Source organism: Haemaphysalis longicornis, unplaced genomic scaffold, assembly GCF_048455015.1.
Source record: "Haemaphysalis longicornis isolate Haplotype H1 unplaced genomic scaffold, Haemaphysalis longicornis Haplotype H1 scaffold_10, whole genome shotgun sequence".
NCBI classification, from domain to species: Eukaryota; Metazoa; Arthropoda; class Arachnida; order Ixodida; family Ixodidae; genus Haemaphysalis; species Haemaphysalis longicornis.
Genome location: NW_027526204.1, coordinates 133,253,281 through 133,264,549, shown reverse-complemented (window position 1 = coordinate 133,264,549; position 11,269 = coordinate 133,253,281). Strand labels below are relative to the sequence as shown.

The following is an 11,269-nucleotide window of genomic DNA, read 5'->3' as shown; positions in this document are numbered from 1 at the left end:
CGGAAATTGGAAGAGGCATGATTATTGAACGTTAAAATTACAGTCACTAAGAAAGATTACGAACTTTTTCCTGCATTTAAGTTTGATTTTGATGCAGTTTAAAAAGTATACAAGGTATACAAGCTGTCGCGGACGCGACGCTTTATTAAACGTCGTTAACCGAATCGCGAATGCAGCAGCTCGCAGTTGGTTTCTTTTTTGGTTTCCCAATGGAGGCTAGCCACAGAGCAGTCGGCGAAATGCCGTCAAAACTGCCGTTGAAACCCCGTTGCCGACTCTCCTCTCTTGTATATATGTAATTTAGTTATCATAGTCTGCACACACAATGGAACACAAGCCGGTGAGAGCTTCAAAATATCAGAATCGCTGTAGCCTTGGTGACAGGAAAGGGTTTGACGTCCTTTTAATGACATTTGTTTTGATACGAGTCTATTACCACGTCTAACCAACTATTTAGCGAGATCCCGTGCTGGGGGAGGATGAAACGTTACATTAGGTTTTAAGCGATTGTAGCTTTTACCGGCGATAAAATTGCCTGCCCCGAAACAGTACCTTTTCGTACTAACTTGGGCATGTTTGTGGTACTCGGTAAAAAGTGATCCGGAAACCCCTCTCTCAACTTTTTGTAACCGCTAAGCATCGCTTCGTCGCATAGCAGAAAGATCGAGCTACAACTCAAGGCATTATCGGTCGCTTATCTTCGGCGAACGATGATTGCTTGCATGAAAATGAACCTCTTCTCTCTTGTCAAATTCATTTTGCAGTTCCTCTGGAGTAACGATCGCCAGAAGATACTCATCGATTTTTTCAAGGAGAACGAATTTCTCTACAATCCGATTCATCCAGACTACAAAAAAAGAAGGCTTCGGGACAAGAAAATCCTCGAACTGTGCAGTACGCTCGGGTGTTCGAGTGAGTATATATGCTGCAAAGAAAGAAGCATGCCTTGCTTCTTTCGTTCTTAAACACGAAGCTCTTGGATTCCAGTTTCAGTTGCTGCATTACGTAGGTTCCCCTAATGACAGCAAAAGTGTGCATGTTAACCGAGAGGCCACACGGTTGCGCGAAAAAAAAAATATATATATTTTATGTTTCCTAACTTTCCTTTCTCGGGTGCAGCGTTTTCTCAGCTTCTTCCTGTATGATAAGGCATGAAAACAGGGTTTAAAAGGTTGTTTGTTAAACAGCTCACGTGGGCTTAAAATGACTGCTTCTGCGGTCTACAGGCATCGTAAAGAACAAGTTGAGGCGGCTTTGACAGAGAAAAAGTATTGGTTGTACTTTTTGGTGCTCCCAAAGTACTGTAAATTTCTGATACGAACTTAAATGCACTGGAAAAACCTTTCTGTACTACTAAAAATTCTATTGAGCAGATACGTTTTGCATTGTGTCGGACGCAGAAGGCAGACGTATTGAACAGGAAAACAGCGCAAAAAAAAAAAAAGAGGACTAACAGTCAAGAGGATACACAGACGAGTTCTGTCTGCGTATTTAGCTTATAGTGGGACTGTTAGTCCTTGTTTTTTGCTCTGTTTTTCATTTGGAATGAACCAACTGACCCCACTTCACGCGTTTCGTTGTGGGTTCTGATACAGAACACTGGACTTTGGTTATATGGGGTTAACTGGGTTTATTATAAAGTAGGAAGGTAAAGCATATACAAGCAACTACATGGCTGCAGCACAGAAGAGAAAGTGAAGTGGCGGACAGGGCGCGGGCGTAACTCGATGCCGTCGTCTGCTCAAGGTTCACCGTGCTCTGCCGCTGGCAGGTAGAGCGGCATCAAACTCGTGGGGCCTTGGGTTGGGGGCTGTTCCCGCCAACGGCTTTCATACACTGTGGTTACTGGGTTGGGTCCCGCCGTCTACGCTCTTGGCTTGACTGCGTGGCGCCATCTGTTACTTCCTCACTTAACACACGTTGACGTGTTGATTCATCTAAGCTGTGATTTTACCTTGAAGGAAACTGAAAGCAACTAGCAAGTTTGGCTCAGATCAAAGTTCAACTGCCCCACTTCCCTCGTAGCATTTATTCGACTGCAAAAGATGGCATAATTGTGGAGAAATTACCAATTGAAAAATGCATTTCTCTCTCTCATTTCCCTCGCACTATTTCATGACGTTTCACCTGACACAAACAGCGACTGGGAGCGAGCGAGTCAGTGGTGTGGTCTAGCCCGAAAACTAAAACCTACCAAGTGAAGCATCACCGCCGCTGTAACCACTGGTCTCGCTCTCAGCGCGCGACCAGTGGCTACACCAAACCTGCAATAACCATTCCAACCGCCACCGGCGCTGCGGCTTGCCAGCTCACAAACGTCTGCACAGCTAGAATGATACCAGTAAATTTATAATTGCTTATGACTTATGAAAGTTAACGTGTGAGGAAAGATTTTACGTGTTTCTTTGAGAACTTGCATGTGCTTTCATGGCTAGAATTGCATGAGTACATTTATAATTGCTTATGACTTATAAAAGGTAACGTTCAAGAAAGTTTTTACGGGTTTCTTTGAGAGCTTGCGCATGCATTTCTCATTCTGTTTCCGTTACGTGACTCTTGGAACTTCCGGTCAGCTTCTGTTTATGTCATCTCTGCTGGGAGGCTGATAGCTTCATTTATTTATTATTTATGAGATTGTTTTAAACGTACTCCCCAGAGACTAGGATATTCATTTTTTTGGGATGCCAATCCATCTATTTAGATCAGCTTCGGTTTTGTCTTTAGTGTCCCTTTAACTGAGTTTGTGTATATACAAGCATAGTGTATGTACAAGTGTTTTTGCACTCCCAGGCAGTGCACCCTGCAGCTTTTCGGGGAGGAAGTCTGCATGACGTTGGTTTTGCAGTACAGCCCTCCCAAACCCTTTTCTTCCCCTTTTCCTCCACACCTTCTACATCGGTTATGCGAGCCCAAGTGCTCACCTTTAAAGCGACCCTGCAACACTCTTTGAGCAGTGCGAGTAAACCTGCACGACGTTCAGATTACACTGCCAGGAATACCTGAGCCAAATATTGCACGTGCACGTGAAGCGGTGAGCGCGCAAATCGCTTTGAAAGACACAAGAAAACCAACCGCGCTCTCTTCAATTTTTTTCATTATGCACCCCTGTCATGGCCTAAACGATCTCATTGCCGCCATGGCTGTCATATTGGCTGTCGCTGGTCAGCTTCGTGGCTTATTTCTCGCATTTCTTGTGACGATCCTCTGTCGTCGGCGCTGTTTACGAACCTCTTCTATGCCTGAACCTGTATGCACAGTTTTGGTGTTGATTTTGTGTTTTGAGTGTGCGCGAAGTTTGAGTGACGAACACAATACTCCCCTTTCAACGAGACCACTCAAAAACAAACGTTTGTTGCTTCAAAAACTTCCTACCAGCCTGAGCTTGCGAGCCGGCAACCACGCCTGCTTTTTTGTAGCACCAGACCGGAGAAAAAGAGAGAACTTCCTGGTATGTGCTATATCAAAGGCTGCCGAAGCAAAAGCCACAAGCCGCCGCCCACTCCTGGAGAGAGTATGCAGCTTTTGTCGCGTTGTCTACGGTCGAGTTGAGAGGGAACATTATGTGCGATTTCTCATCGCACGTAGTTTTGGTGAATAGTTTCTCATAATGCTTGCGGGAGGAGATTGCTGAGACAATACACTTTACCCCAAAATACATTCCGAGTAGTCGATGGTAAGTGCTGCAGGGCCCTTAAATGACAGCTGTGGTGTCCACTTGTATTATTAAACCATTGCTTTCACCTGCCTCTCCCACTCTATCCTTTACTTTCCACCGCATCCCTTTCTGCCTCTCCTGCAGCACCCTAGTTTCCTTGCTCATTGATGAGACTAATCTACGTGACATGCATTACCACCTCCATGCAACATATCTTTTCTTCCTCTCCTGATAACCGCTTATCATTCGATTACAAGCAAATTACAGTTCTAAACCGGCATAGCTCTTCCTCCAAGTGCAGTTGCACTCAGTAGCTCACTCGAAGACATTCGTTTCACCCTTGCACTCCTCCTGTTTTCTTGCACACGTCTCAAGGCCCATTTACACTTGCGACGAAGCGGTGCAATTTCTGTCGTGGCGACAAAATTTGGTCCAGACCAAATGACAAACAATCGCTGGGTGACAAAATGACAGTAATTCCATTGCTTTCGTTCGCTTACGTTGCAAGTGTGGACGCACCCTCAAGTGTTAGTGTTATACTGGATCTATTGTCACGATTAAAAGTTTGTGAATTATGAGAGCCGCAATGTGCGAGACTTCCTTCTCTACGTTATAACCCAGGGGCCAATGTGCGTGTATTGAAAATAGTATGAAAAGTTGTGGTATCTTGCACAAAACAGTTTCCAGGCCATCATGGGGAAGAGGAATGCCGTAGAAGTGGCACTGTCATTGCCCATAAACTTTTCCTTATGACTGTGCTCATGAATTCTAACCTGTGTAATGTCTTTGAGGTCAGTGGAAAGTTCGAGCTTCTTCATTGCTTCCGAAAAAGTGTCTTCTCAGCAATGCGTTAATTTTATAGGGGCTATGTGTATAGTACCCAATAGGCATACAGGTGGTCTTATGGAGGTATTTAATAAAAGGCCCGAGGGCCTTCCTACCTTGGTATCAGTCTTCCCAGCGATGCATGTGCCTGCAGTAGTGAAGCCAACTTTAAAGGGGCTCGATGTATAGCTGGACGGCTTGTGCATTTATCTGAAAATTAGAGTTTCTGGGAAATTTTTTAATGTCACAGGTTAACAACAAGCACCACACGTTTCACAACGTTTGCTCATGACTGCACTAATGAATCAGAGAAAGATTGCAGCCTTCTCTCCCCAGATTTTGTGTAACCTTACCTTCGTCGCCTCACTTTCCAACATGGCAGTGCTGGAATATAGGAACAAGTTCCACAACTTTTTTTCATGACGGCACTTGTGAAAGACCCACCGCAAGGTGGCTCATTGGGTAAGGTGTTGTGCTGGTGAGCCAAAAAATTGACGTTTGATCCCAGCCGTAGTGACCACTTTTCTGATTGAAGTGAAAAGCAGGATGCCCATGTGTCAATAGTGCCGCACTCGTTAAAGATCCCCAGTTGGTCCAAATTAATCTGGAGCCCTGTGAAAGCCAACCTGCCGAAGGTCTTCTTCAGTATCAATGTAAAAAGAGTGCAACCTTCTTCTCCCACACTCTTCTCACCCTCTCCCTTATCTCGGCACTTTCTCTGTCTAACGGAACAGTGCTTGAGTGCAAGAACAAGTTCCACAACCTGCGGACATACTTCTTCCGCGAGTACAACAAGGTGCTCAAGCACAACGGTACATCATGCAACGGTAGCGGGAGCGGAGAGGAGACGTACACGTCCAAGTGGGACTTCTACGAGGACATGAAGTTCCTCAACGTCTGCTACCTGCCTCGCACCCTCGAGATGGCCGCCGGCGGGGAGAACAACCATGAGAGCACGGCGGAGACGCCCAGCACAGACTGCAATTGGGAAGCCAACAGCATCCTGGAGCCAGACTGCCTCATTGTGAGCGTCACCTTATTCCATTAGCTCTAGTCACCGGATCGCTAGGGATATGGTAATTAGGGAGCATATCCCTAGGATGGAGCGTTTCCCTATCCATATGCGTCCCATATCCCTAGTTATGGACATGGAGCACATCTTGGTTTCGCTAAACACGTCGTGCCTATCCCTATGTGTCCAATATCCCTAGTTAGGGACAGGGAGCACATCTTGGTTTCGCTGAACACGCCGTGCTTAGGGAGCATATCCCTAGGGTGGAGAGTTTCCCTATCCATATGTGTCCAATATCCCTAGTTAGGGACAGGGATCACATCTTGGTTTCACTGAACACTCCGTGCTTAGGGAGTATATCCCTAGGGTGTAGAGTTTCCCTATCCATATGTGTCCAATATCCCTAGTTAGGGACAGTGAGAACATCTTGGTTTCGCTGAACACGCCGTGCTTAGGGAGCATATCTTTAGGGTGGAGAGTTTCCCTATCCCTATGTGTCCAATATCCCTAGTTAGGGACAGGGAGCACATCTTGGTTTCGCTGAACACAACGTGATTAGGGAGCATATCTCTAGGGTAGAGCGTTTCCCTATCCCTATGTATCCCATAACCCTAGTTAGGGACAGGGAGCATATCTTCATTTTGCTGAACACGTCGTCGTCAACGCTTTCTCGCTTTCTGTGACATCCTCAATCACGTGCTGAGCAAAGCAGTTTCAGTGGCGTGAATACACTCTATTGTCTTGTTCTGCTGGCCATTCAAAGCACGTATTGTTAGAAACGTGCACGTACGTTCTAATGCTGGTATTAGTAACATTTTACAGTTGTAGCTGCTTTAGCCACTTGCATTCACACTTGACGTTTAGGCATATTTGGAAATGAAGGAAGGGAAAAGAAGTGTTTTGCCAGAACGTGGTCACTGTCTCAAGAATGCTAGCATGCTAAAGGATGTTGTGTAATAAGCGTCGTCATGTTTTATTGTTACAGCTAGTGTTGAAACTTCAACCCTCTCTGGCAGACAGTTTTGCCTCCAGTAAAGCAGTTTAGGTCCGATTAGAACTAATGTTTTTGAGCCTTCAAAGTGAACCATTTTGTGTAGAAAAGTTTAGCAGGGGATTTCTTTGCTTGGTAAATCTGAAAAGCACCATTACCGTGGCCGCGTTGGCATGCGCTTTGCGCCCGCATCTCGCAGAAGAAAAAAAAACACCAGCGTGTATTGTCTGCCATGTCTCAGTCCGTTACTGATTCTGCCACGCAGTTGCATGCATACGTAGGCTCCGAAGTTTTTACCATTCTACCTAGTCATGCGACAATGTCAACCGTGTCTGGTAATAAGTAGATCGTATGGTGCTGCACGTAACAGTACTTGGCGTCAAGGTAAAAACTTCACGTTCGGTGGGGCATAGTTTGGAACATCAAACAGCTCTCTGTAGTCATGTGCTGTGCTTTTTCGGGCACCAGCACGGACAAGTACTGCCATCTTGTGGAGCCTGACGTAACTACTGTGGCATCGCCTTAGCAATGCAGACGCTTAGGCAAACGCATGGTGGCGCACGCGTATGGTTGCTTGCATGCGTGCCCCAGTGAATACAACCTGTCGGTTAGAAGTATCAAAGTTAGGATTGATGCGTCCAGTGCAATGAACTAACGGGTCATTGGAACAAGTGTCTTCACGTGGAATGGCATTTGGAACTTAACAAAGAAACGGAACGCCTTCCAGGATGAGTCGGCGGAGGTGATGGAGGCAGAGCAGGACAGCTCGAGCGTCTCGGAGCACCGGGTCCAGACACCACCGCACAAGCGGAGAAAACAGCAGGACCCCCACCTCCAGGCCTCACCAACAGCGGCAGTGACCCGCAGCGCGCTCGATGAGGAGCACTACTTCGGCATGTATGTGGCCGCTGCGCTGCGCACGTTTGATGCCGTCGGCCGCGACACTGCCAAAGTGAAGATCATGGACCTCATCATGCATTTAAGGCACAACGTTGACCCCAACCACAGGAAGTGAGGTGAGGCGTAGGGCGGAGTATCGCCCGCATGCAAAGTAATGGCGGCAATAATCACTCTCCTACGCGAGTGTTCGGTCGGTTGTGTAACTATTTTGAATGGGTGCCGGGCCTGCCAGCAGTCCTTTGTGTGTGGGCAGCGCCGGGTCTGGGCTTACCCGTCAGGATATCGTATGCGGCCAAGGTGTGTTCACTGCTGTGTTTGAAACTGGCGATCTCAATCCCCGGTCGTCTTCTCCGACATCGTAAAATGTTTGTGCGTATCGTAGCGGGATATCGGTTCGCTCCCTTTAGAGCCAAATGTTGTCCAAATGCTCAGACTACGATGCTTCAGCTGCAATACGATTGTGGGTGACAACATTATTAGATGTACAAGTTGTCAAGGCAACAGTAGGCCTACCTGTGTCAGAAAGGTGACGATTCGAAGTGCAATGAACTGGGTGCAATTCGGACGTGTTTTTACGTCAACCTACCACGTTTTTATTTTTTTACCTGAATGAGCACGCGTGCAATGAAGATGGCTATTCAGAGCTGCAAATTCGTAAAGGTTTGCAAGGAATTTTTTTACGAGCGAGAAGTTAAGAGCACTGAGAAAATGGACAACGTTAAAAGAAGGAACGAAACATTCTTGGCGCTAAACGTTGACGTGTGTGCCATTATGTAACACTTTTGGACTTGGAAGATGTTTGAGAAAAATTGTATGTCGGAGTTATCACATGTGCTCTGCTTACTGTAGGACTTCCAATTTACATAGTTGGCCTGGTGTTCATTCTGCCTCGGTTTTATAGGGGTAATAGCCACCATAGGGTTCTTTTTATAGCACATCTTTGGGCGGCAGTGATAACGAATGATAATTGATGGCAATGATAAGCTGTATACTTTTCCAGAAAGGTGTAGAAGTGGTTGTTTAACTTATTTTCAAGTTTGGGGTGAGGGTCAAATTCTACTCAGTGAGGCGAACAGTTGGACAGTTTACTCATGTCGCCCCGTGGGGAACAATTGTGACCACTTGCTTCAGAAAAATGTCTCAGTGCAGCTGTGTCAGTTTGAGGTTGTGATTTGAGATAACGTGTTTCGAGATGATTGATTTGCATGTTGTCAAAAAACTATATATCCGTTTAGCATTTAGCATTCAATGCTTTCAAGGCTTTTTTTCTTCAAATTTTGTTTACACTTTGTGTGTATAAATTAGTACAAGGAATTGTACTTTTCAAGTGACAAGGTGATCGGTTCAGTTGGGTTCCAGGTTTAATGTGGACGCTGTAGTGAACCCAGTGGGTCGAAATTGCAGCTAATTGAAAGATGGCGTACAAAATGGCTGACAACGCAAGTAATGTAAAAGTGAGGCAATAGAGTTGAAAAGAAAGATGGGTAAAGTTGGCTCTGCATGGGAATTTCACCCAGGGTCTCTGGATTGCAAAGTGAGCACGCATCCCATATTCTAGAACAGTTTCAGTAACTCTAGCTGAATTGGCTGAAAGTGGACTTAGAGAATTTCTTGTGACCATCTACTTAGAAACGCACATTAGAGACATGTATTGAGGCCTGCATGAGTAATTTGGGCATGCTAATTACAGAAGTAGCAATTAGGTCAGCTGCAAAGTATATTCTCATTAAATGTCCTCTTTGTTTGGTGAAGCAGGTGGCCATCATGTGGTATCCACTGAATGTGGTATCCACTGAGCGTTTTCCCAACAGGTGGCGTGCGAGCAGTTCAAATGCGGTTATGTGCCGACCTAGCAATGCTTCACGGAACTCAACCGGGGTCTGCAGCTTGGTGTACAATGAGGCTGACGTTGCTTGGCACGTCTTAAGGCTTAACATTATGGTTGCATAACCTTAATTTGAGATGTAGGGCTAAAAAATGGCGACTAGACAAAGGTCTCAGTCGTAGTAATGGAGGGGAGAAAAATGCACAAAGGGAAAAGGATTGTGACTTTAATGAGAGGCCATGTCTGGCAATGAACACAAATGCTTTGACAGTTATCCATCGTAAGGAATGCTTGGTTGTCTTCGTAATTTTTTGGTGTGCCGTCCAGAAAGTTTTGATTTTGTTAGTTTGAAGGCAGTTCGAACATCAGTGATTGAGGGTAACTTTATCTGATAAATGCTGTTTTTGTTAGCTGTTGGTTTACAGTCCTTGGATACTGTGGCTTAGACAGCCAGGCCCTCTTGTCTTGCTTACCTTTGCTGTTGGGGATTGTGTAAGAAATTTCAAATTAAGCATGCGGGATTAATTGCGAGCAAACCAAGACAGTCAAACAAAGAACAAAGCGATTATTTTTAGGGCGAATGAATAGGTGTTTTGTTGTCAGTTTGGTTCATGTAGCGCAAACATGACCTGCTATGACACAAGTCCGACACGTTAACCTCTAAATGAATATGTGTCTGTGACTCTTGCTCCGAGATTCACAAAATCCAGTGAAGTGGCTGAAAGGAATGGCGATGTTTTGGCATCCCAAATTAAAATAGGGGAAAATTTTGGTACACTACTTGTTTAATCAAGAGTAGGAATCAAAGAAGAAATATAGTTTGGAATGGAATTTGAAGTTTTGTGCACTTCGAAGTGTCTACTTCGAGTGAGCTCTGATTAGCTGAAAAAAAAGGGCACGAACGTGACTCAAAATGAGCATTGCAGAGGGTGGGTTTGCGTACATCAGAAATCTCGAAACAGGAACTTTGCCGCAACTTGAAATGAACTCGAAATAGACACAACTCAGACTTTTGCCAATCTTACGCATGCCAGCAGCACGCACAATGGGCAGGCATAGCTGTTGTGTAATACATTATAAAATCATAATATTGCATGTAAAAATCCGAATAAACCTGCCCAATTTTGAAAAATCGCAAAAAGCATGACTAAACGGCAGTGGGGAAAGAAAGAAGTCCTGCGGACTGCCGCTTGCAGTCGTGTGGAAACTTCGCTGTGTCAGAGAGTAATCCAAAGAGTTAGACCGCAACCGATATACAGGGGGGTGTGGCTTTGATTGTGTAGTGCATTAAGTGTACAAAGTATATGTTCGTATCCTGTCCCAAGTCCCGTGCTAGTTGCGTAAGACTTCCGAGGTTCCTCCTAGTGGGCGAGACGTGATTACCGACTCCTCTTCCAGTCGTCCCTGTGACGTTTACTCACGTGACACGTGGCACGCCTATGCTGCTCAGGTCAGGGTGTCTTAGAGTACTCTGTAGGATCGCACCGTTGTACGTACGCACCTTAAAGGAGCCATGAAGACAAAATACAAGTTTATTTTATTCGAAAGGTTTCGTGTTTTACAGTGTCCCCAGTGCTTGTCCGGGTGCAAACGATGCTTTATTCACTGAGAAATAATTCAATTTAAGTTAAAATTTTGATTTTCCAGCTAAATTTTCACACTGGTCGGCAATGATATCACAGGAACCGACCGCTCTGCAGCCAATTGCGGAGCCTCGCTTACTGTTAGTCAACTTAGATGGCGCCACCATACCGTGGAAAGCCATTTTCTGCCTTTTGTTTGTTTTTGACCGTATTTAAACTGGCTTGTTTTTGTTCAGGGAGAAAATACTCGTTTCGTGAAACAGTGCTCGCTCGACAAATATGGTCACGTAAGACACCGTTGCTTGCGTCAATCGGGCAGTGTCGTCTGAGACAACCCCAAAGCCCCGCAGTCCTGTGCAGCTAAACCAAGCGTAGTGCGCGCAGTACCAACAGCAGTACGCATCGGTACTTCAATGTTTACGTGTGATTTTGTAACTTCCACGGTTTGTCCCATGATTCTTACTGCTTTAAAAAGAAT

At 45.4% G+C, this 11,269-nt stretch overlaps 1 protein-coding gene across 1 annotated transcript; it reads left to right on the top strand.

Annotated features, from left to right (window-relative positions):
- The first annotated feature begins 118 nt into the window (after positions 1-118).
- Positions 119-11,012, top strand: LOC144159354 (uncharacterized). Its single transcript, XM_077690776.1, has 4 exons — positions 119-340; positions 765-912; positions 5,215-5,504; positions 7,211-11,012. The coding sequence occupies exons 1-4, from the start codon at positions 326-328 to the stop codon at positions 7,496-7,498; spliced, it is 741 nt and encodes a 246-aa protein (XP_077546902.1). The 5' UTR covers positions 119-325; the 3' UTR covers positions 7,499-11,012.
- The last annotated feature ends 257 nt before the right edge of the window (positions 11,013-11,269 follow it).

Coding starts and splice junctions, on each gene's coding strand:
- LOC144159354 (XM_077690776.1), top strand. Junction 913..5,214: donor CAGTACGCTCGGGTGTTCGA/GTGAGTATATAT, acceptor CTAACGGAACAG/TGCTTGAGTGCAAGAACAAG. Junction 5,505..7,210: donor TGGAGCCAGACTGCCTCATT/GTGAGCGTCACC, acceptor AACGCCTTCCAG/GATGAGTCGGCGGAGGTGAT.